At 38.9% G+C, this 25,335-nt stretch overlaps 2 protein-coding genes across 2 annotated transcripts; both read right to left on the reverse strand.

Annotated features, from left to right (window-relative positions):
- Positions 1-2,514: 2,514 nt before the first annotated feature.
- LOC108416683 (proteinase-activated receptor 2-like) lies at positions 2,515-5,622 on the reverse strand. Its single transcript, XM_017689585.2, has 2 exons — positions 5,502-5,622; positions 2,515-4,238 (listed from the first exon to the last, which is right to left on the reverse strand). The coding sequence occupies exons 1-2, from the start codon at positions 5,509-5,511 to the stop codon at positions 3,115-3,117; spliced, it is 1,134 nt and encodes a 377-aa protein (XP_017545074.2). The 5' UTR covers positions 5,512-5,622; the 3' UTR covers positions 2,515-3,114.
- A 9,464-nt stretch (positions 5,623-15,086) lies between these two features.
- On the reverse strand, positions 15,087-18,653 carry LOC108415712 (proteinase-activated receptor 2-like). The gene is made up of 2 exons (XM_017688756.2): positions 18,532-18,653; positions 15,087-17,422 (listed from the first exon to the last, which is right to left on the reverse strand). Exons 1-2 carry the CDS (start codon positions 18,578-18,580, stop codon positions 16,338-16,340), a joined length of 1,134 nt encoding a protein of 377 aa, XP_017544245.2. The 5' UTR covers positions 18,581-18,653; the 3' UTR covers positions 15,087-16,337.
- Between the last annotated feature and the right edge of the window lie 6,682 nt (positions 18,654-25,335).

Consider the following 25,335-nt stretch of genomic DNA (forward strand, 5'->3'; position numbering starts at 1 on the left):
CAGAGAAAATCACAATACCTGTTATTTATCAACAAGGAAAATGATTTGTGCAGGTCCAGTTTCATAAAGAGATGGTCTTAATGGTTTACCTGTCTTATTACAGTCCCAGGGCAAGCTGGGGCAACATGGACCAATGGTTTGGTCCAAGCAGTTTGTTCCTTGTCTTTAGTGAATTTAAAAATTTTACTTTAATTATTGTAGTTCTGTTTTAGTTAAATAATTAGCAGAATAAAGACCACCACATTTGTACTGATGTTCTGTCTTCTAGAATTTATGCTGAGGTATGAAACACAGCAAAGCAGACTTTATTTGATTACGACTTGCATTGCATATTCAATATGTCAGATATTTTTCCTACTCAAAATCAATGTGAACTGAAAGACAGAGCTAAATATTACTAATTACAGCAATACAAAATGTAAAATGTACATAAACCAGTTTAATAGGGAACTGATCTTTTCAAATTTCCTACATAATTAAGTGGTTGAGATGTAAACAGAGTTACTCAGAGTGGTTTAGTGTGAAATGCTCCATTCTGGAGAAACTCACTAAGTCAGTATAGTTCACAGTGGCAGTGATAAGAACCAGAGGTCCACCTTTAAAATCTCCCTCGCGAGAAGATACTACATAAAATGGTTGTGAATTCACCTCCTAATGACTGAGACGCTATTTTATGGTAGATTTCAGAAGATGTGAGAAGGAATACATGCAGGTGTTATGAGGCAAAATATCCCCAAAGAAAATGTTTCCACTATTTTCAATCATCAACATCCCATATTAACTCAGAAGACTCGTGTAGGTTCTCTGGTGGTTCTGAATAGTAAATAAAATGTCTATGTTTGTGTTGTGTTGGTAGTCATGGTGATCCCTGGTTCCCATCACCATATCCTCATCATTCCTGAATTCTTCTTTCCCATATCTTTCTGCAGTGAAGATAGCGAGAAAGTAGCTTGGAGGGACAATGAAGCTCGATAAATCCAAAAACACTGAACTCTTAAGCTTACAGCGTGTTAGAGTGGATGTATAAGAGTTATAAGACTTTGGCTCTTCGGTTCTGTTCAGTGAAGTCTGAAGGCCGACAGCGTCTCTCTTTTGTCTTCACTGATTGTGAGAAGCTGCTCTGCATGAATAGTTTGTGTATTCCACGACTGTTTCTGGTGAAGAGAGCTTTCCACTGGTGGGTGGTTTCCATTAAGCTTAATCTTAAATTGGAGAGGCAGATAAAATGGAGTGGGCACAGAATTTGGTCTGCTGGATGAACAAGCCTGAGCCTGTACTGATCAGTCTGGATCTTAGCAAACCGTTTCAAGGGCGAGTGGATGCCTCAGCTGTTGCAGTTGGAGCTGTCTTCATCTAAAGAATGTAAAGGGCATCCTGTATTATGTCTTAGATGTAAGTTGCTGCTGCACGAAACAAGGTAAACTACAATAAGGGGACCTTGGAGAGTCTCTGGCACTCACATGGATAAACACAGCGCCACCCAGGGCTGAAACTAGGACCAGGATTTCTTTGCAGAAATGGGACCTACATCCCAAACTGATTAACAGCCAAATATGAATATTACACCAACTGTTTCTCCTTTATTTTCTTTTTTTTTTTAAATAAAATGATTGCCTCTTTTTAACCATCCACAGCTGCTATGCTCCTGTTTCTTCCTTTGTTTCTTTCCCATCCCTCATTTCTTCCATTAACTGCTATCACTGGTCCACAAACTGATTTGACTCCAGTTACCCTGTTTAGGTTTATTTGATTTAATAACTTTGTTTATTTTCAGCTGAAAAATTCATATCCAAACCTATTTGCCAGCTTTGCCTGTAAAAGCAAACATAAGACATAAGTTATAAAAGGCTGTCTGTTCCAAACCCCAGCTACTCAGTAAATGAGACAGAATACAGCCTAATGTACCTTCTGAATTCTTAATCATGTTAGCTACACCTACTATACCACCTGTATGCTGGTCAGCAGTGAACTTTCTCGTGCCATGTGTAGTTTGTTGTGTGCAGGTAATAAAGTTCAGCTTTAATTTCTCCTCTAATCATTAATATAGCTGACTGTGGAGCCTGTAGGCCAAACTGAGCAGCTGCTGGAGCTGTACAAAAGAATTCTAATGAAGCCAGCAAGAATAATGACAAATGTCGAGTTGGACTGACGGAAAAGTCGCATGAATTCCAATCTGGAGTCGCATCGCCCGCAGATCGGATATGGACTGGATTTCAGTACCACATATGAAAGCGTCTCATGACACGTCAGTGTTACGTATGAGGGAACCGATCGGATTTGGGCCGTATTTACACGCCGTGTAAACACAGCCTAATTGTAGGGTTTAGAAAACAACAAGGAGCTCAGCAGATTTTGATTGGCCGTAATAGAGTGACAGCGCTCACAGAAAACAAATCAAATTTCATCCCAGAAATGCAGCATAATACATATTCTGCCCCGTTTGATTGGGCACACCTGCGGTACTGTGGCTCCGCCCCTGTATATATTATATACATAAATCCATTCAGAACTGTATACATTTTATAAACAGTTTTATTGTTCATTGTTGAATTTCTGCAGCTTTTCACCAAACCAAACACTGGTAAACACCTGCTGCACTGACCATCCCATCACAGTGTGATGCATTATAGCTTTTATAGTGTGACATGTTTCTCTGGAACTTACAGCCCAGACTGTCCTCACCAGAGGATGCTGTGATTAACGGAGTATATAGGTCTACCTGTAAAGATGTATTTGATGCACTGTCTTAGTAAATTGTGTCCAGCCATATTTCAACAATGTAAGTAAAACGTATACATTGTGAATCCGAGTTCATACTCTGTCATTTACATTTACATTGTGAACAATAAACTCAAGATCTGAGACCACATTTTAAGGCCACGAGGTCATAGTGACCTGCCTTGTGGTGACCACAGCTATTCCACACTCACAACACATTAAACTAAAAAGAAGTGGGAAAAATGACAGTCACAGACGAGGCTGTGTCTGAATGGGGTAGGATTCCAAATGTTCAGCATTTTCTGTTTATGTGGATAAGCACCCGTGGTCAAGCTGTTTAAGCTCTCCGTTTTCATGTTTGCCTGTGGCATTCAGAGAAACTTCCATGGGGTCAGTCTAGTTGTACACTTTGAGTGCAGGCATAGGTGTAGACGTAGGCGTAGACGTAGGTGTAGATGTAGATGTTGTGTTTGTTGGAGGAGTTAATGAATTTGTGTATGTTTTCACAGGTCTGTAGGAAACACTCATCGGTTCGGTGAGGGGGTGGTGACACATGAGGGCATTCCTCACATACCCTCTGAACTCCTCCGAGATATAATAGTACACGAATGGGTCCAGGCAGCTGTTCAGGCTGCCCAGACACAGAGCAACCATGTAGACCCCATAGACATTGTTCTGAAGATCTGCAGCCAGCAGAGAGTAATGGACCATCAGCATGATGTTACTGGGAGTGAAGCAGACCAGGAACATCACCAGCACAGTAACCATGAGGACTATAGCCTTCCTTTTCTTCTTACTGCTGCTGCTGTCTGTTATGGACCTCCTGAGGGAGAGGAAGGTCAGCAGGTAGGACACTATACAGACCACACTGGGAACTACATATCCCACAGTGCCCATGGTCAGGAAATACCCAACAGGGATGTATGTTTGGTTGGAGCGAATGATGTCATGGCAGGTGGTTATATCGAGATTATTGACTTTAACGGTCTGGTCATACAGGTATAGCGGTACAGTGAGGACCCAGACTACAATCCACACACAAACACACACACACACTGTTACACAGCTACTCAGTTTCTGAGAAAGTGGGTGGACAATCGCCCAGTAGCGCTGGACGCTGATGCAGGCTATGAAGATAGCGGAGCAGTACATATTCCCGTAGAAAAACCCCACTAGGACTTTACACAGCGGCTCCCCGAAGGTCCAGTCATTGCCGTTGAAGTGGTAGGTGATCTTCAGTGGGAGCCACACGATGAAGAGCAGGTCAGCCAGCGCTAGATTGGCCAGTAGGATGGACGCTGGATGCTTCTTCTTGGTCCTGAAGAGGAACACCCAGAGGGCCATGGCGTTGGTGGGCAACCCCACAATGAAGATGAAGATGTAAACTGTAGGGATGAAGACGGTGGTGAGGCTGCTGTGAAGAGCTTGCATGGAAGTGTTGGTCACAGTCACACTGTTATTCACAGAGTCATTATTATGTATTATGTCAAATCCAGCTTGAATAACTCCAGTGAAATTGTCTGCAGTGAGAGAAAGAAGACTGTGGTTTAGTGGACGGCTGTGCTCTTTGTGCAGGTTTTGCAAACTCGTGACTACATTTGCTGCATGACGGCAGCACCAGGCACCATTAGCTCTATAGAGTATTACACTACAGTGTATACACCAAATAAAATTTCAATGTAGGGGCTGACAGTTTGATCATCTACCACAACATGAAACATAAAGAACATAAACACAGGTTTCCGTGATCTGAGTAGAGCACCGTCCACAGAGCAGAGAGAGTCTTACTGCAGTACATGGCCTTAAATATATTGTCGTACACACATTGTAGAAGTCTCACGGCTGTGTAACCCGTGATTTCGACCTTTTAAAAGATTTGCAGAACAAAAATCAGCAGTAATCAAAAGCTTATTGTGGAGCACATTATTTATGAATGACAGCAAATAAGATAATTATTGAATGACTGTTGCACCTTTTTAATAAGCTGGTCTAACAAGTTAATCTTGACTTCACCAACTGAAGATGTATGTTTTTAAATAGAAACCCCGAAAGTAATTTGCTGTTTTTTTTTATCTTTTTTGGTCATTTTTGTAGTGATTTTTTTGGCGTTTTAATTACAGCAAGAGCTTAAAGAGGTGCAATTTAATAAGCAATTCCATATTTTGTTCCTAAATTCCTCCATTATTAATCAGTTAAGACATAAATCAAGTCGTTCAGAGTGGTTTGGTGTGAAACGCTTTGTTCTAGATAATCTTACCGACTCAGAGCCGTTCACAGTGGTGTTGATAGGAACCAGATGTCCCCCTCTAAAAGCTCCTCACAGTGGTGGTGATGGGAACCAGACGTACCTCTAAAAGCACTTACAGAAAGTTCCTACCTGAACTGGTTCTGAATTCACTGCCTGATGACTGAGACGCTGTTTTATGAGAGTTTAGAGAACTTCAACTCCATTCATGGTGGAGGGAGACATGCAGGGCGCTGTGCGGCAAAATAGTCCCCAAAGAAAACTCATTATTCCAGATTTTCCACTATTTTCCATCATCAGCATTCCATGTAAGCTCAGAAGACTCGTGTAGGTTCTCTGGTGGTTCTGGATGGTAAATAAAGTGTCTATATCTGTGTTGTAGTCATGGCGACGCCTGGTTCCTATCACAACCACTGTAAAGACGTCTGAACCATTTCACACCAAACCCTCTGAACCTCTGATTACGTTTCTAACACTGTTCCATGGCTCTTACATTCCTGTATCTTTCCACACTGAAGAGAAAGGGAAAGTAACTTACTGTCAGGCATGTTGGTAATGAAATCGGAATGCAAATCCAACAACACTGAAGTTTTCCGTTTAAACCCAAAGCTGTGGATGTAGAAGAGTGAGGCTCTTGCTCTCTGCCTCTGTTCAGTAAAGACTGCTATTTTCCTTTCTTTTTCTTCACTGGCTGTGGGAAGCTGCATGCACAAGTTTGGCCACACCTGTTTCCAGTGACGTGAGCTTTCTGAAGATTCCGAGGAAGAGTTTTTTCACGATAAATAAGTTGGCTTTGGTGCTCATCAACCACAAGTATGTATATTTGCTATTTCTGTTCAGTGTAAGGAAAGAAAATACAGCTTTCTTGAGATGGTTCAAAAATGTATTGAATGGTCAAATTTCATACATTTTTGACAAAATTCTAATAATAATATTTTTTGAGTTATGAGAGCTGAAGGTTCCCCCATTCATGGGACTACAAAGCAAAATGCAACATAGAGAAACATGGAAGGAAATGTACTGACTGAGAACAATCAGTGCACCATGCTAGTTTCATTACAAACATCCATATTTAAAACCAAGTATTAAAATTAGTTAAGTTCCATTATAAACACCCATATTAAAAAACCAAGTATTAAACTTAGTTTTCAGTTCCATTATAAACACCCATATTAAAAAACCAAGTATTAAAATTAGTTTTCAGTTTCATTATAAACATCCATATTTAAAACCAAGTATTAAACTTAGTTTTCAGTTCCATTATAAACACCCGTATTAAAAAAAACAAGTATTAAAATTAGTTTTCAGTTCCATTATCAACATCCATATTTCTTCTTCTTCTTTCGGCTGCTCCCTTTTCACTCTTGCTGCTATCCTTCTGTCACACATCAGCTCTGACACCCGTCTCCACCCACTCCATCCTGCCTGCACCGTCTTCCTCACCTCTTTTCTACACTGTCCATTGCTCTGGATGGTTGACCCAAGATATTTGAAGTCATCCACCTTTACGACCTCTACTCCTTGCATCTTCACCTTTCCACCTGCCTCCCTCTCATTCACACACATCATATTTAAAACCAAATATTAAAATTAGTTTTCAGTTCCATTATAAACATCCGTATTAAAAAACCAAGTATTAAAATTAGTTTTCAATTTCATTATAAACATCCGTATTAAAAAAACAAGTATTAAAATTAGTTTTCAGTTCCATTATAAACATCCGTATTAAAAAACCAAGTATTAAAATTAGTTTTCAATTTCATTATAAACATCCGTATTAAAAAACCAAGTATTAAAATTAGTTTTCAATTTCATTATAAACATCCGTATTTAAAACCATGTATTAAAATTAGTTTTCAGTTTCATTATAAACATCCGTATTTAAAACCATGTATTAAAATTAGTTTTCAGTTCCATTATGAACACCCATATTAAAAAACCAAGTATTAACATTAGTTTTCAGTTTCATTTTAAACATCTGTATTTAAAACCAAGTATTAAAATTAAAATACATATTGTTTTTCTTCAGATTAACACCTTATTTTATGATGTGCTTTATAATGACTGTTAGTGTTGGCAAGCAATTAATAATGCCTTACTAAATAGAACTGTATCATTTCTAAGCACAATTAGAAATGTGGTATTAACGTGTTCATATGAGGCCTCAATAAAGCGTCTCTAAATTGTTTAATGAGTATTGTTGGTTAATATTAATTACTTGTAATCTTTTAAACTTACTTTGTCTTCATTCGAGATGTTAGTCAGGAAACACACGCATGCAGTAAATGCTTCCATTTCCATTTAAAGCATTATTAGTATGTCCTGTTAATCTGGACTGATGATGAACTGACCTCTAATTTTACACTGATTAGTAGAGCAACGTGTGTGAAAGGGTGGTGATCAACTGCTGAGGCCTGTAATAAATACAGTGGATATTTAAAAGCAGGACGTTTGACCTGAAGACTGAAAAGCCTGTGATGAATGCATTCCTCAGCTTTTGCTGCCAAGACAAGATCATATAACCTACTTAGCCTGAGGAAGTGTGAATCATCCATATGGTGGTTAAAGGAGGAGCTTCTGGTTAAAAGACTGAGCAAGTTCACTTGCAGACTTTCTTAATGATCAACATTACTGATGGTAAAGGCTCACAAATGATCTGGAAACAGCTTCCAAAGAGCCAGTTAGATTTCAAAGATTTGTATTCATGAATTTGAGAGACCAAAGCTAATTCATACTTAATAACTGCTGCTTTAGAAATGACACCAAACGATATTTCCAGGTTGTAAACTGTTAGAACGGTCATTCATTCCCAAACTTTACAGTAAAATGATCAAACTTTACAGCATCATGAATTACTGTCATAAAAAATGTTACTGTAAAATAACAATACCGTTCACTGTGAGATCAGATACCTGTTTATTGAGTTATTCCTCATCACTAAAAGACATTTGTTTGCTGAAAGTTTACAGTTTACACACTGTAAAACATTTCAAGTTGGTTAAACTCAGCAGAAGAAGTTCACCTGCTGCCTTAAAAAGCTGAGTAAACTCAACTTGAAGAAAATCTTTGTAACAACTCAAGATGTTAAGTTAAACAAGTTGTTAAAATACTGATTATTTATTGTTTCAACGTCATGCACTAAGTTAAAACAACTTACAATGTTTAGTTTATACATTTATAAAAATGAACTATTTAGTTAAATAAACTTACAATACCTCACTATTTTAACACACACTTTCAAGTTAATACAACTTCAGCAATATTCACATAACTTATAATTTTAAGTTAACCACGCTTATGTTTTTAAGTTATTTCTAAATTTCTTGTGCAAATTAATCAAACTACAACAACTTCTGTTCATTAATAACATTTATTTGAACAAATTTTACATGACCTTTCTCCTTGGCTATTGGTACATTTGTAAAAAATCCAATGCCACTGTTAAACACATTTATTGTAAACAAGTTCCACAAATGCTGTCTATGAATAAAACTGCCTGAACTGGTTACTGGAGCAGACAAAATGGCAGCAATTGAGAGAAAGCGAGTTAGAAAATACATCTCGCATCATCAAAACATTACAAAAATTATGTATAACACAAATGTTTCTACATTTATGCAGTACCAATAAGTGCAAATTTCACTTTTTAAATGTCTAGAGACTGACATTAAGAACAAATGTTTTAGACTCATTTAGAACAAATTTCCTGCCATGTGCATCTTTTTTTAAGTACTAAATACTGAAAAAAAACAGACCTCAAAATAACATTTCCTTGAAGTAAACAATTAGTGATTTTTGTTTTAGCTGCCATTCTATAAAAACAAGTTTAAAAGTTTGAGCTTCTAATATCAGTGCTTGCAATTTTTTGACATGGCCTGTAAGAACCTTGAACTAAACACAATAAAAGTGGATGTCAAAGGAACGTGATGTACCAAACATGTACCAACTTGTGCTTTTCCAACAATACACATCACTTTCTTTTCAGTTTACTGCTGTGTCATCAGTCTATAAACGATACCTCAGAAGTTTGTTTCTCATTCCATGTATCCTAGCTGAACACTGGTCTGGTTTGATCTTCATGATAACCCTCTGCAAGAACTCGAAGGAGTACCTCATTTTGCAAGGGTACTCCAGATTAAGGCAGTAGATGGTACCCATTAGCATGGCAAAACCAGTAGGCACATCTCTGACTGAATGAAGAACGGTAGTCTCCTCTACCACCACAGCCACATTGAAGATTTCAAGAGGGAAAGCATCATGCAAGACACCTTCATATCCAATCAGAAGCCCAACACGCATTCCCTTCCTGAGAACATCCAGAGTTTGATCATGAGCCTAAACAAAAAAGAGAGATAGAGATATTTTTACATGCTCTTCTAGATGAATTTTTAGCTCTGCTTGGGTCTGAAAAGTTTTCAAACAGTCTTTATGAATACATACAAGTCCTGAACTCCTTCAATAATGCCTGTGACGCTCTTTGTAGTGCTGTAGTATTCTTCCTTGGACATTAGTGGAAAAAGCACAAAACTTACATTCCCACTTCATGTAAGGGACAAGCCTTCAAACTCTGCAGAGACAGAGAAAAATAAGACTGAATTGTGCATCCTCAAAATGTCCAAACACAATTGTAGACACCTGCATAGTTTTTTATTGATATATATTAGGTATGTCCACTCAGCTGTGCACCACCACATCCAGAACAAAGCACAGGAAAAGACACCAAGCTAACTTAAACCTTCCAAAGCTAACTAGCCTTAGCTAGCTCCCCAACTAACATTAGTAGCTAAACCGAGCCCTCAAATGAAAGACAATGTAACGTTAATTTAACACATATAACTAGTGTAAAATTAAAACTACCAACTAAAAATAGTTCTCCTTGTTGCTTTTATGTTTTCCACTGTTTACTGAAGGTAGAGTGTAGCTATGAAGAGGTGAGGGAAGTGAGACTGAGAGAGAGGAATTGGCGGAGCGTTCAATTAAAAACTGAGGGAAATAGAAATACGGATATATTTTAATAGAACAAAGACAAATTCTTGAACAAAAACAAATTACAATGAACAAAATCTTCTATCTTGTTATATAAGCATTTAAAGGACGTTAAACTAGTGCGCTAACGAATTAATAACTAGCTAGTTAGCTAACATAGCAAACGCTAGCTTAGCTAGTTAACTACTTAACTAGCTTGCAAGCTCTAGTGAGCGTTAGTGAACATATTTTCACTATTATTATGTGCAAAAACAAAGCAAAGTTTATTTCACCCCAGTTATTACAGCACAAAACACACAGCCACCACCTACCTGCTAGGTTAGCTGGGTTAAGTTAACTAGCGGGCTACCGACCAGCCGCTGTATTTAACGGGCAGTAGTTAAGCGTCCCATGCTTCGGCAACAATGATGATAACAGCCATCGCTGTCACATTCACAGAGTCTGACCAACGTGCACAATTTACCTTTTTATGACAGAAGAAAGCCGCAGTCAGTTTGGCAGGTTTAAAATAATGAAAACCCACCTGCTGACCGCCGCTTGGCGTTCCCCTGTAGACTCTCCTCCAGCTGGCCAAAACCCACTTCACACGCCGCCTCAAACGGGAGACCGGAGTCAGGGGTGTCCCTCCGCCGCTGGAAGTAGTCCCATATAATTGAAGTTTTTGCTCTGCCTTTTTAATATTAATTGCTATGGGTCTGTGAAAAAGTGGTTAGCCCCCTGCTCCCATTGTTTTACATTGTAAAAAGTATTCCTGTCTTTTCTAACTTCGAAAATGGTGCCTACCTCTCTGCAGATTCAAATCATCCCACTTTCCTTTTTTTAATCAATAACTTACAAACATAAGTTAAATAAACTTTGACAATTTTGATAAACTCACAAGAAGTCAAGACAATGTGTTCTTTTACGTTCTTTTTATTTAAAACGAAGGATCTTGAGTTCAATATCCTAAACTTGCCATGTCAATTGGAACTGAAAAGAAGAAATGAGTTCACATAACAAAATGTGGCTGTAATGTTTTACAGTGCAGTAAAATGATCAAACTTTACCGCATTATAAAAACCTAATGAAAATGTTTTTACTGTAAAATTACAGTACCGTTCACTGTGAGATCAGATACCTGTTTATTGAGTTATTCCTTATCATTAAAAGACATTTGTCTGTCAAAAGTTTACAGTTTACAGTAAAATGTAACTAAGTCAACAAACCCTTAATAACTAATTTAGAGGAGATGTTATTAAGACCATATGAATACATTTATACCACATATCTAAGCCTGCTTACAAACTATATTAATTGTTTGATAATACTTAATTGTTAAGAAGCAGACCTCTTAAAATAACAATAAGTACAGTATACAGGGCCATTATAATGCCTTTATAAAGCTCTTATCAAGACCTTTGCTCATGGGTAATAAACTGGCTCCCTATTACTACATTATTACACATTAAGTGATGTGTATTAAGCATTTTAATTGTGAATTATACATCATAATCTTCTTATGGCTTATTAACAAACCCTGTAATGAATGTGCCCTTGTGAAACTTTTATTAAACCTTAACAAGCCAGTAGCTGCTAATTAAATAACTGTTTATTACAACTTTATTGAGCTATAACTGGTAAAAAGTTAATTAACTTGTCTCCAATGTAAATAATAAGTAAAAATCAAAAGTTACACATTTAGAATAAATTTTATTTAGACGTAATCAGTGATTTTCTGCTGAGTTATTGGTAAAACAGCAAACTAGGGCTTTGAAAGTAAATAAATACATATTGGTGGGATGAAATATAAGTAAGTTTCATTTCATTACAGAGTTTAGACTCAATGTTCAAGTAAGGCTGTGCACAAGATTATACTGTATAACAGGCTTGTTGAACAGGTCAAACCATTTGCACCAAAGTGGTGTAGATATCAGTGTTTACCTTCATCTAACCCTGAATTCTGAATTCAGTTAATGAAGGCTTTGCTGATTAGCAGTAATGAACAGTTAAAGGGCATGGTGAGCCTTAATAAAGGCATCATCATCATCATTATCATCATAACAACATCAATAATAATAATAATAATAATAATAATAATAATAATAATAACAGGAAAACATTGCTCAAAAGTTCATGATGTATAAAATACAAGTAAAAGTCATCTTGAAAATGTATTTTCACTGTTCTTAGTGCTTAATAAAGTAGTAATAAGCATTTGTGCAATGTGTTTATTTTAATTGATTTTTATTTTATTTATTTAATTGATACAATTAGAGTAAAGCATGATAATGGATTAATTTCAATTAAAATCAAAGAGAACATACAAAAGATATGACCCACACTAATAATTGCCCACAATTATAGATCAGTCCTAATAACAGTGTTTTAAAAAATACACAAAAATCAATAAAACCAGTTTAGATTCTCCCTAACAGCCAAAGTCATTTCCATCCAGTACATTGCGTCTAATTAGCACAAAGTGCTGATGAGTGAACACACGCACTCCAGCATGTCAAGGCAGGAATCTGGTAACTTTCCATCATCTCCTCACTCCACAGGGAATGCTAGTTCCGTACGTATGGCTCTAAGAGAGCTTGAAGAACAGAATGACTCATAAACCTCGTTAGAACCTAAGAATGAATGTTGCCATGTGGATCTTTAAACAAGAGGAAAGACAGTAGTAATGTGTTGAAAAAAAAGATAGCGCTTTACAAAGCTATAATAAGTGCATAATGATATGCTAATAATATAGTAATAATATGGTAATAATATAGTAATAATATGGTAATAATATAGTAATAATATGGTAACATGCTGTAATCCCCAAGATTTTCATTTAGGTTTCAATTTGTTATGAAATTTTAAGCTTGGAATTGTAACCATATACTGCACCTGACCGTTTGACGGCTAACAATAGGTAAGAAACCAAGTAGAAACAACAGCACTGACATCATTTAGGTAATAATGAGCAGAACGTTACAGAAGCTTAGAGGTTCTAGCTAAAGGGGCCGTTACATGGAGACTTTGTGCTGAAGGCAGCTCACTGTTCCAGCTCATGAGGGTAAACTCACTGCCCTGCCGACTGACGTCCTGGAGCGATTTGAGCACTGTGGCTTACTGGACGATGTGAATTGATATAAAAACATTTTTTCCTAAATAAACTCATAATGCTTGTGTTTTCCTGACCTGTTTGTCTTGAATGTTGCACTCATCACTGCAGGTGAGAGTTGAGAGCTTTCAGACTACAAATCAGATGAAAATGTGTAAAATACGTTTTAGCCCTTTAATCTAATTGTGCACGATACTTTCGTTCTTCATGTATTTTGTACAAAATACTAAAAGTTTTTGTTTTGTGTGTTTTTAAGAATGAAGCAGTTTCCCTAAAGCGGAGGGGGAGAGTGAACGAATGATCAGCTAATCTCTCTTATCTGTAATGTTGGGGCACTAAGCTGAGGATATCATGACTCCTCACAGTAAGCTGATCTTTCTATGCAGCAAAATTCCTGCAACAGAGTTAAAGGAGAACAGCTGCTGTAAATCCAGGATCCATCCTCATTCAGTAAGGTAATCCAATCGTGGGATAAGTGTAGATTAACGAGCGAGTGTAAGTAAACAGATATCATGTAAACGTTAGGTCGTACAGTGGTTCTGAATAGCGTCCTGAATCGGACGGCTACTCAGGGTTCTTTTTGGATGAATGCTGCTCAGTGTGAATGGAGGCTTTGAAGGCAGCGATGATGGCAGCTGCCTCTAGAATGGAAAACACTGACAGTGTCTGTTTGTTTCCTGCCATTTAAAAACTTAAACAGGAGCCAGTGTTTTGAAATTAAGGTGTGGTTTAGACTTGTTGGTTGGAGTGCTTTGTGGTATGTCTGGTATGGCATGGTGAGGCATTTGGATTAAGCTTGTACCACAGTGCTGCCACCCACATGTACAGCAAATCACCCAAAATCCCATTTAGGAAATCTGCTATCTTCCCACCAACATACAGCGCATGTCTATAATGCATCCAGTGCATGTTGCATTTTTTGCATCTTGGCGCTAAGGAAGCATATACAACCCCATTTCAAAATGTTGGGATGCTGTGAAAAATGTAAATAAAAACAAAATGCAATGATGTGCAAATTGTTTAACCCACATATTTAATTGAAAATGCAATCAAATGTTGAAAATGAGAAATGTTGTTGGTTTTTGAAACATATATAGAGTTATGAATTTGATGCCAACAACATGTTTCAAAGAGTTGGGACAGGAGAGGGTGGGGGCAACAAAAGGCTGGTAAAGTTTTTAATGCTTAGAAAATACCTGGCAGTTAATTGCCAACAGGTCAATAACAGGATTGGGTATAAAGAGGCGGAGTCTTTCAGAAGTAAAGATGAGGAGGGGACCACTCTGTGAAAGATTCGACTAATGCAACAGTTCAAGAATATAAATAGAATAAAACAACGAAGAGCTTCTGCTTTTCACCGTCTACGGTGCAGAATATCATTAAAGACTCAGAGAATCTGGAGAAATCTCTGTCTGTGAGGGACGAGGCTGAACACCAGTATCTGCTGGCCGTGATCTTTGGGCCCTCAGGCAGCACTGCATTAAAAACAGACATGATTCTGTAGTGGAAATCACTGCATGGGCTCAGAAACACTTCTGAAAACCACTGTCTGTGAACACAGTTCATCACTGCATCCACAAACGCTGTTAAACTCTAAAACACAAAGAAGAACCCAAATATAAACAGGATCCAGAAACGCTGCCACCTTCTCTGGGCCTGAGCTCATTTAAAATGGACTGGGGGGAAGTGGAAAAGTGTCCGGCGGTCCAACGGATCAACATTTGAAATTCTTTAGGAAATCATGGACACTGTGTCCTCCGGGTTGAAGACCACTCAGCTTGTTATCAGTGCTCAGTTCTAAAGCCAGTATTCATGATGGTTTAGGGGGCATTAGTGCACATGGCCTGGGTGACATGCTCATCTGTGAAGGCCCCATTAAAGCTGAATGATATAAACATGTTTTATCAACATCTGCTGCCGTCCAGACGACGTCTTTTTCAGGGAAGGTCTTGATTATTTCAGCAAGACGATGTCAAACCACATTCTGCATGTATTACAGCAGCACTGCTCCGTATTAAAAGCGTTCGGGTGCTAAACTGACCTGCCTGCAGTCCAGACCGGTCACCACTGAGAACATCTGACACATTATCAAATGAAAAATATGACATTGGAGACCCTGAAACTGATAAGCAGCTGAAATTCTATAACAAATGATAACATTTCTCAGTTTCAACATTTGTTTATGATATAGTACGTGGTGTATGGTATTATACTTTGACATGGCAAAAGTCATGGAACAGAAACCAGGACCGTGTAGGACCCCTTCTAGCCTGGCAAAGTGCAACAACTTGACAATGATTCCATAACTGGACAGAAGATGTCTAGAGATATGTGGAGACATTCTGTCTTAACAGCCACCATAGAACTGTGGTGTTTGTAGGATGTCTCGTGTGACTGGACCTGCCATAAATGCTTGATTGGCCCATCAATTGCCAGAACTCTCCAGAATGATTCCTTAAACCAATTCTGGACAACCTGGGCCTGATGGCATGGTGCATTATCCTGCTGGAATATCCCATCATTGTAGGTGTACATGAGGTCCATAAAGGGCTACAAATGGTCACCAGGCAGATAAACAGTTGATGATAAATTCAGGCAGACCAGAGGACCCAACCTGTGCCATGGGAACATACCCCACCACCAGTCTGCGCAGAGTCTTGTTGACAACGAGGCTTAATGGGGTCTGCACTACACATGAACCCCACCATTAGCCTGAAACAACCGGTATCATGATTCATTGGACCAAACGCCATGTTGACAGTCCTCTAGGATCATGTTAAGAACAAGCCCAGGTGAGGTGTTTGGTGTTATGGTATTACCAGAGGCAGCGTAGTGGACCTCCTGCTCCTGTATCCTATGGAAGTTATTGAACACGACCAGAGTTGCTTGTCTGTTTGAACAGACAATTCTAGCCAGGTGTTGCCAGTCATGATCCTATGGGCGGCTGCTATGCTGTCCACTGTAGGTAATAATGCCTTCTATGATGTAATCCCGGTAAGTGACACTGTGGATTGAGGAATGTTAAATGCCCACACAACTTGGGAAATGGAATTTACCATCCGTCTGCCACCCACTAGCATGCCTTGCTGGCCAGAGTTCAACCTCACATGATTACACAACTTAAACAAGTCATCCCCTTCAACATCAAACTATGAACTGCTGCCCCTCGGCTCTTGGCATGTCAATGTATTCTGCAGTATCTGAATACGGAGTACTTTTGAAAGTTCTTGGAGAATGTTAACGCTGCTGAGTACCAGTGAAGATTGCATTGTGCAGGTACACTTCCACAGGTGCTGTTTCCTACGATGAAGATTCTGTGGAGACCTTCAAAGGTCTGAAGGCCACCTTCATCCTCTCAGCAGAACGTGCACTGTGACACATCAGCGTGTTCTTCACATGATCTCTGAACTCATCTGAGATGAAATAATACACAAATGGGTCCAGACAGCTGTTCAGGCTGGACAGGCACAGTGTGATGATGTACAAGCCATGAGTGTCATTCTCGATCCCTCGAGCCAGCAGAGAGAAATGCACCATCACCATGATGTTATTGGGAGTGAAGCAGACCAGGAACATCACCAGAACAATGACCATCAGGATTACAGCCTTCCTTTTCTTCTTGTTGCCACTGGTCTTTGTAAAAGAGCTCCTGAGGGACTTGAATATGAGGAAATATGCCACTATGCACACCACACAGGGAACTACATATCCCACAATGCCCATAGTGAGGAAATATCCAATAGGAAAATCTAACTGGTTTCGGTAAACTACGTCATGGCAGGTGGTCATCAGATTGGTGACTTTAACAGTCTGCTGATACATATAGAGCGGTATGGTGAGGAGCCAGACTACAACCCACACACAAAGAGAGATGCAGACAGTTGCACGGCTGTTTGTTTTTTTTCTAGAAAGTGGGTGGACAATCCCCCAGTAGCGCTGGACGCTGATGCAGGCTATGAAGATAGTGGAGCAGTACATATTCCCGTAGAAAAACCCCACTAGGACTTTACACAGCGGCTCCCCGAAGGTCCAGTCATTGCCGTTGAAGTGGTAGGTGATCTTCAGTGGGAGCCACACGATGAAGAGCAGGTCAGCCAGCGCTAGATTGGCCAGTAGGATGGACGCTGGATGCTTCTTCTTCTTCCTGAAGAGGAACACCCAGAGGGCCATGGCGTTGGTGGGCAACCCCACAATGAAGACGAAGATGTAAACGATGGTGAGGAAGACGGTGGTGAGGTTTCCTTTTACTGAAGGCATGTCTTCACTCGTTTTGGTGAAGTTCACCTCATGATGTAATCTAATGAGTGGAGGATCAATAGCAATGATATCAAAAGGTGGTTCTGCACTTTCATTCGATAATTCTTCCCAGAGGACAGACTGCATCTCTATTAAAAGAGAAAACATTATACTTTCGTTTATTCATCAAACAAATGAACCCATGACTTTTCATAATACTGCGCATATAGGCATTATGATACATACATTTGACAACAACCAATAAAATCCATGGAACACATAAACAGCAGTCGAAGCAATAACAATAGCAATGAAGATTAGAACAATAAGAAATAACAAAGAGCAATGATGGTCGTAATGATAGTAATAGAAATGATGAGTAAATATATCCTTAATTACTTTTCTCAGACGAAAGCATTGCAGTTTTTTTTTCCGAGGTCAGATTTTATGTACATATCATTAATAACAAAATTATTTTGTACTTGTGAACATTCTCATTGTGATGGAAAAAACAAGGCTAATAATAATAATAATAGTAATAATAATAATAATAACAATAATAAATGCCTATAGTATAACTCAAATGCATACTGGATGAAGGTATACAGAAATAAATAGTGAAATAAACAAATGAAAGCTTAACTAAATAAAATGTAGGAATTAATAAAAAATCAATATCATTTATTTATTTACATTCAAGTTTGTGTAAATTTGCAGGATAAACTAGAAAATGCTACAATGGACAGAGGACGAAAGCCACTGCACTTTCCTGTCCAGAAGGTAAAAATTGGTTTGTTTACTGAATTGAAAATCCGAAACCCCACATATAAATAATCCACATGCAGCGGGAACACAGCCTGCAGACCCCTTCATCTGGTCTATCTATCTATCTATCTATCTATCTATCTATCTATCTATCTATCTATCTATCTATCTATCTATCTATCTATCTGTCCGTCTGTCCATCCGTCCATCCGTCCGTCTATCTATCTAGACTGTTTTTCATCATTTTTATGTTTTAAGATTTTTTGCGTGGGCCTTCAATCATAACTTATTACTAATGTAACTCCTCCCCTAAACGCTGAGCTGTCAATTGTACGTTAAACGTGTCAATCAGATGCACATTAATCAAATTACATCAACGCAAATCTTTCCAGAGGAAGAAAAGTAAAACACTGCAGTTGTTCTGATGCAGTGGGTCGTATCGTTGTGCAGAGCATCTGAATCAAAGCACCACTTCCCCCAGTTTAATGCTTACCTTCCAGTGTGTCGTTAATGCTGAACAGCTGAGTCTCATTCCAGCCCATGTCTGCTGTGAGACTGTCCAGTGATCCTGATAAATCAGACTGTACTTTGTTTTGCTGTGTGTTGTAGAGCTGCTGAACACCAAGGCTGTTTTCCTGCTCTAGAAGTTTCACCTCCCTCTTTCACTACTTGTCCTTCTGTTTCTTCTACCTTCAGGGGTTTAAAAGAAGCTGCATGTTTAGACCTGCTGCACAGTGTTCAACCTTCCAACATCCACACCTCTGGACACTTAGAACATTTTAATGGGAGGTGCTCGACTTAATGTTAAAAGAAAATGAAAAAGAAATTCTAGTGGAGTGTAAAAGATGATAAATGGAGATCCGGTTAAGGAAGAAAGTATGAAAAGAGGCCATATGTCACATATATCACAAGGATCCGCCACATATTTAAAATATATGCATATATGTTGTGTCTGTACACACTATATTTCCAGAAATATTCGCTTGTCTGGCTTCACTCACATATAAACTAGAGTGACGTTCCTTTCTTAATCCATAGGGTTTAATATGATGTCGCCCACCCTTTGCAGCTATAACAGCTTCAGCTCTTCTGGGAAGGTTTTCCACAAGGGTTAGGAGTGTTTATGGGAATTTCTGACCGTTCTTCCAGAAGCACATTTGTGAGGTCAGACACTGATGTTGGACGAGAAGGCCTGACTCACAGTCTCCGCTCCAATTCAGTTTGCTGTCGTTCCCAATCGCTTCCACTTTGTTATAATCCCACTGACAGTGGACTGTGGAATATTTAGTAGTGAGGAAATTTCACGACTGGACTTGCTGCACAGGTGGCGTCCGATCACGGCACCACGCTGGAATTCACTGAGCTCCTGAGAGCGACCCATTCTTTCACTAATGTCTGTAGAAGCAGTCTGCAGGCCTAGGGGCTCGGCTTTATACACCTGTGGCCATGGAAGTGACTGGAACACCTGAATTCAGTGATCTGGATGGGGGAGGGAATACTTTTGGAAATGTAATGTATCCAGTATTGGCATATAAAGAAATAAGTAAAATATTGTTCCCTGATATGAAAATGTTGAGGGCAGGTTTCCAGGTTTCACCCCCAGCCTCTATTATTAAATACAAGTAAATACTGAGTATTTAGCTAAGAGGATAAACAATAACCTCACCTATCTATCAATACTCATGTTTTGCTTCCATTAATTGGCAGGATAAACCAAAAATGCTCTAATGAACAGAGAAAGGCCATGGCACTTTTCAACCCAAAAGTTAAAAATGGCATTTAGTGCACAGAAATTTTAAAAATAAGAAGAAAATTGAGAAGAAGAAAAACTTAACTCCAATACGGTTACATGCACCTATGGTGCTTGGACCCCTAAAAAATGACATACACAAAAAATGAGCTCTAGTCCATGTGTGGCAGCAATGAAGCCTTCAGACTACGTTTTCTGGCTTTTAGATTTTCTATGGAGTTTAATAAACAAGTTGACATGGCTTTTTATCCTCTTTTCATCACAGCTTTTCACCAAACAGCTCCTTTTTACTTACAGATTTCATACATTGCTACTGACAGACAATGGAAAAAGTCTCAACTTCAAGTTCACTACTTATATTTGAAGGATTTATGGTCTATTTTTAACAACAGAATGAGGAGTGTAAGAGCCAAATATTTTAATGAGTTAATAACTGCAAATATACGTAATCCAAGGTTCTTGTTCTCTAGGATAGACAACCTGGTTAACGGGGTGGCTGTGATTACACCTAGTTCTGAGATTGATGCTGAACAGTTTTTAAGATTTTTCTTGGATAAAATCAAGGCTCTGAAACATAATATAGCAATTTCTTCTCGTTTAAATGGTGATGTGGCTCCTCAAAATGAAGGAGTTGAAATTTTCACTCAGTTTTCTCCCATTTCCCTTGAGGAATTAAAAGAAGTTGTGAATTGTTTACATCCTTCAACTTCTCCTGGTGACATTCTCCCAGCTACATTTGTTAAGAGCATTCTCGATTCTGTGGGCATTTATCTTCAAGAAATAGTGAATTTGTCACTTAATACGGGCTGTGTGCCAGATTGTTTTAAATTGGCGATCGTGGAGCCGATTCTCAAGAAACCTGGTCTTGATCCGATGGATTGTGTAAATTACAGGCCAATCTCAAAGTTACCTTTTATCTCAAAAATTCTTGAGAAAGTGGTCGCAAAACAGCTGCTGTTCTTTTTAGAAGAAAACAGTATTTTTGAGAAATTTCAGTCAGGTTTCAGGCAGAAACATAGCACTGAAACAGTGCTTTTGAGAATATTAAATGACCTCTTGATGAATGCAGATGCTGGGGAAGTCTCTGTTTTAGTTTTATTGGATATAAGTGCAGCCTTCGATACAGTTGATCATAATATTTTAATAGAGAGGTTGCATCAGTGGGTTGGAACATCTGGAACTGCATTAGATTGGTTCATTTCGTATTTGACAAATAGAACCTTTAGGGTATCTACTGGAAGAAAGTTATCTTCATGTGCTGATCTAACGTGTGGAGTTCCACAAGGTTCAATCCTTGGTCCTATACTTTTTAACTTATATATGCTCCCCTTAGGTGACCTGATTCGTCGTTTTAATATCTCTTATCATTTTTACGCAGACGATACACAGCTTTGTCTCTCTATTAAAAGGAACGACTTCAGGAGATTAGAGAGTCTCACTGATTGTATTAAAGCAATTAAGGATTGGCTGAGCTGTAATTTCCTGAAATTAAATGACAGGAAAACAGAAGTATTGGTTCTGGGTTCTCAAAAGGTTGCTGATAACCTAAAGAAGGAACTTGGGTTATTGGCTTCACAGATAAACCCTTATCCCAGAAACCTCGGAGTCATCTTTGACTCAGATCTTAATTTCTCAATGCATATAACAAAGCTGGTGCAGGCCTGTTATTTTCAATTGAGAAATATTGCCAAAATCAAGAAAATGCTCTCCTTCCAGGACACAGAGAAGATCATTCATGCTTTTGTATCATCATGACTTGATTATTGCAATGCACTATTTACATGTCTTAGTCAAGGGGCAATGGCACGGCTGCAGCTGGTTCAGAATGCAGCTGCCCGGGTACTTACCGGGACTAAAAGAAGGCAGCATATTACCCCTGGACTGGCATCTCTGCATTGGTTGCCTGTTGTTTTTAGAATTCAGTTCAAAATTTTGGTTTTAACATTCCAGGCGGTGCACGGTGATGTGCCAAAATATATCTCAGAGTTATTATCACCGTATCCTAGTACCAGATCACTAAGGTCATCTAGTCAGGGGCTCTTAGTGGTCCCTAGGACAAAACGGAAACGAAAGGGAGATTGTGCTTTTTCTGTGTGTGCCCCCAAGTTGTGGAATGCTCTGCCTTTGGATGTTAGACTAGCTGGATCAAAGGACATTTTTAAAGGAAGACTCAAAACGCATCTCTATTCATTAGCTTTTGGTCACAGGTGATTCTTTTGTTATTTATTGGATAGTGCTGCATTGTTTTTATGGTTTTATGTCAGTTTTATGTTGTTTATGAATGTAGCTGTACTGTTTTTATAGTTATATGTATCTGTTTTGTTTTATCATTCTATTTTTACTACTTGTTGTTTGTGAAGCACTTTGTAGCTGTGCTTAGAAAAGTGCTATATAAATAAATGTTTACTTGCTTACTTACTTACTTACTAGATCAAATCCTGTATCCCCAAAAATATCACTTTACAGAAGAAGAAAAAATGCTTAACTCTTAATGTAAGTCCAGTGTGTGTGTGTGTGTGTGTAAGCGTGTAAAGTGCAAGTGCCATTTTCAGTTTCTATTAGAAAAAAACACAAATTGAGATTCGGGTTTTCTTCAGACAGTGATATTTATATTTATACGGTTTTCACACATCTTCCCAAGAGAAACGTAAAAAAAACACAGCAGTCCCTTTGATCCAGAAGATCTCATTATGTGCAGACCATTTGAACCAAAGCTGCATTTTTTCCAGGGTACTGCTTTCTAACAGCTGTCTCATTCCAAACCACATCTGCTGTGAGATTAAACCCAGTAATCCTGAGAAAGTCGTGTGTCTTTGTGTTGTAGAACTGCTGAGCACCAAGATTGTTCTCCTCACTAACGTACGAGTTTCCCCTCTTTCGCCCTCTTATTGTGCTTCTGTTCCTTCTTCTTCCCGGGGTTTTGGAAAGCTGCATGTTTAGACCTGCTAGTGTTCGTGCTTCCAACATCCACGCCTCTGCCGGTATGTGAAACATTCCTGACATTTATAATAATAGACTTTAATTTTTTAATTAATGTTTCAATTGGAGCATGTGAAGTAAATCATTAGAAGGTCTGTGATGTCCTCACATTACTAGCTGGGATGCTGGAGAACCACATGTTGTATATTTGCTAATTCTGTGCCAAACCGTCACTGTCATTTACATTAATGGCATTTAGCAGACGCGCTTATCCAGAGCGACTTACAATCTGATCAATTTACACAGGTGGGCGAAGGTGGTGTTAGGAGTCTTGCCCAAGGACTCTTATTGGTATAGTGTAGGGAGTTTGCCTAAGCAGGGGTTGAACCCCAGTCTACAGCATGGAAGGCAGAGATGTTACCCACTATGCTCCACCCTGTACCCACTATGTTATGCACTATACCCACTAAGCTCCACCCTATACCCACTACGTTCCACCCTACGCTATACCAAACACAACCCATAAGTGGGTAATAATATGGTAACAAATTCTAATTACCAAAAAAATCGTGCTACTTTTCAAGTTGTTACTAAACACTCAGCTGGTAAATTCTAGACCATTTAATGGGTACTAATACAAGGTAAGAAACAAAGTGGAAACAAATGAATAACAGCATTAATACCACATCATTGAGGGACCGAAGAGAAGAACATTACAGAAGCTGAGAGGTTCTAGCTAAAGGGGATGAGGAAGAGCGGCTGTTACAGGGAGACTGAATGGCTGAAGGCAGCTCATTTTCCCTGCACATGAGGGGAAAACAGGCCACTACAGATGGAAATCCTGGAACGTCCTGGAACAATGAGACTACTGAAACTTACTGGATGATATAAACTCCATGTAATTAAAGGTTTTTCTTCATAAACGCATCAAATGTGTGGCTGTTACACTAGCACTAGTCCCATCAGTGAAGGTGATAGTAAGAGCTATGTTTCAGACGAAGTGCACATTAAATCAGACGAAAACCTATAAAATACTGTTTAAAATGCTTGTTTTCTGTTTATCAGCTGATTATCTGAGATGCTTTTTCCTGCATGCATCTTGTATGAAATTTTGAGCAGTTTTATTCTCTGTTGGAAAAGAAAGTGGGTTATTTAAAGTAGAGGAGGACAGGGAATGAAATGAAATGATCTACAAACTAGTAATTATGATTATCTGTAGTGTTGGGGCACAAAGTGGAGTTACATAGCAGCAGATACGACTCCTTAAATCAGTCGATTCTTTACATGCAATACATTCCCACAACAGAGTCAGTGCAAGGAAAACAGCGGCTGTAAATTAGGGATCCATCCCATAGATTTATAAACAGATAACACACCTTTACAGTGAAGTAAATATCACGTCAGGTCCGGACAGAAGTTAGAGACACACAGATTATGTGAAGGGGTTTTAATAAACAGTCCTAGTCAGCAACAGCAAAAAGATCAAGTAATAAGGGGGAATACCAAAACACGGAGTGGAAAACAGGCAAAGGTCAATACATGGAAATACTATCAGACAAGGAACGCTTCGTAATGCCGGGAGCTCATCAAAAAGGGTTATTTGCATTATGAAAGTGATGGAGACTGTGTATGTATGTGCTGTTGCTGGTTCAACATAGACCCATATTAAAGAGGGTAAACCCATTTTCACAAAAGGTTCTATATAGAACCATTAACAGCAGATTGTCCATCAATATGAAGAACCTTTCACAATGCAAAAAAGAAAGCAAAGGGTCATTTGAGTCTTCATGATTCTATATAGAACTCATTTGTTTACTGAAGAGCCTCTGAAGAACCATCTTTTTAAAGAGTGTATGAGGTACTATGGTTCTAGTCCCAAACGCAGTGCCTACTAAGGTTCCTTTGTTGGCCAACGAGAGAGAACCCTTTGAAGGCAGTGACGTAGACAGCTGCCTCCAGAATGGAACAGACTGAGAGTTTTGTTTTTTCCTGCTCCAGAGGGAGCCAGTGCTGTACAATAGAAGTGTGGTTCAGACTCGTTGGGTGAAATGTCTTAGCAGCTTCCTCTGGTAAGGCAGGGTTGGGCATTTGGATTAAGTGTGTAGGCCAGGCTGACACCTACAGCAAACGTGCAGCCTGCAGCTATAGAAGCAGGAGAAAAGTTCAGAGGTTACTCTACAGTGCAACTTTGGTATTCCACAACTTCATCATGCGCTTCATAAATGCCGCTGTAGTTACAGAGCGTGATGAGAAAGCGAGCCTATTGCATCACACATCAGAAGACATGGCCTATTTCTGTGGTCTCACTGCAGTGGACGTACATCTCATTGGTTGGACATGTGTCCAGTACCATACCTGACAACACTTGATATATATGTGCTGCGATTAGATTGGTCAATACGGTCCCATCAAATTAAAGCCAGGTGTATTGATTTCTTCCTGAACTGCAGTAAAACGAGTGGTCCAGGTACAGACCATAGCCTAATACCACAGAGGAATCTCCCGAATGGTGTTTCAGTGCCCTGAGGAGTTAAAACTAGGAGACAGCGTGTTTTGTAGAGCTTGTAGGGGTGCTGTGAAGATTGTTTGTGCTGGTTCAAATTGAGAACACTTGGCAAAAAAGCTTAT

Source organism: Pygocentrus nattereri, chromosome 16 (genome assembly GCF_015220715.1).
Source record: "Pygocentrus nattereri isolate fPygNat1 chromosome 16, fPygNat1.pri, whole genome shotgun sequence".
Taxonomy (NCBI): domain Eukaryota; kingdom Metazoa; phylum Chordata; class Actinopteri; order Characiformes; family Serrasalmidae; genus Pygocentrus; species Pygocentrus nattereri.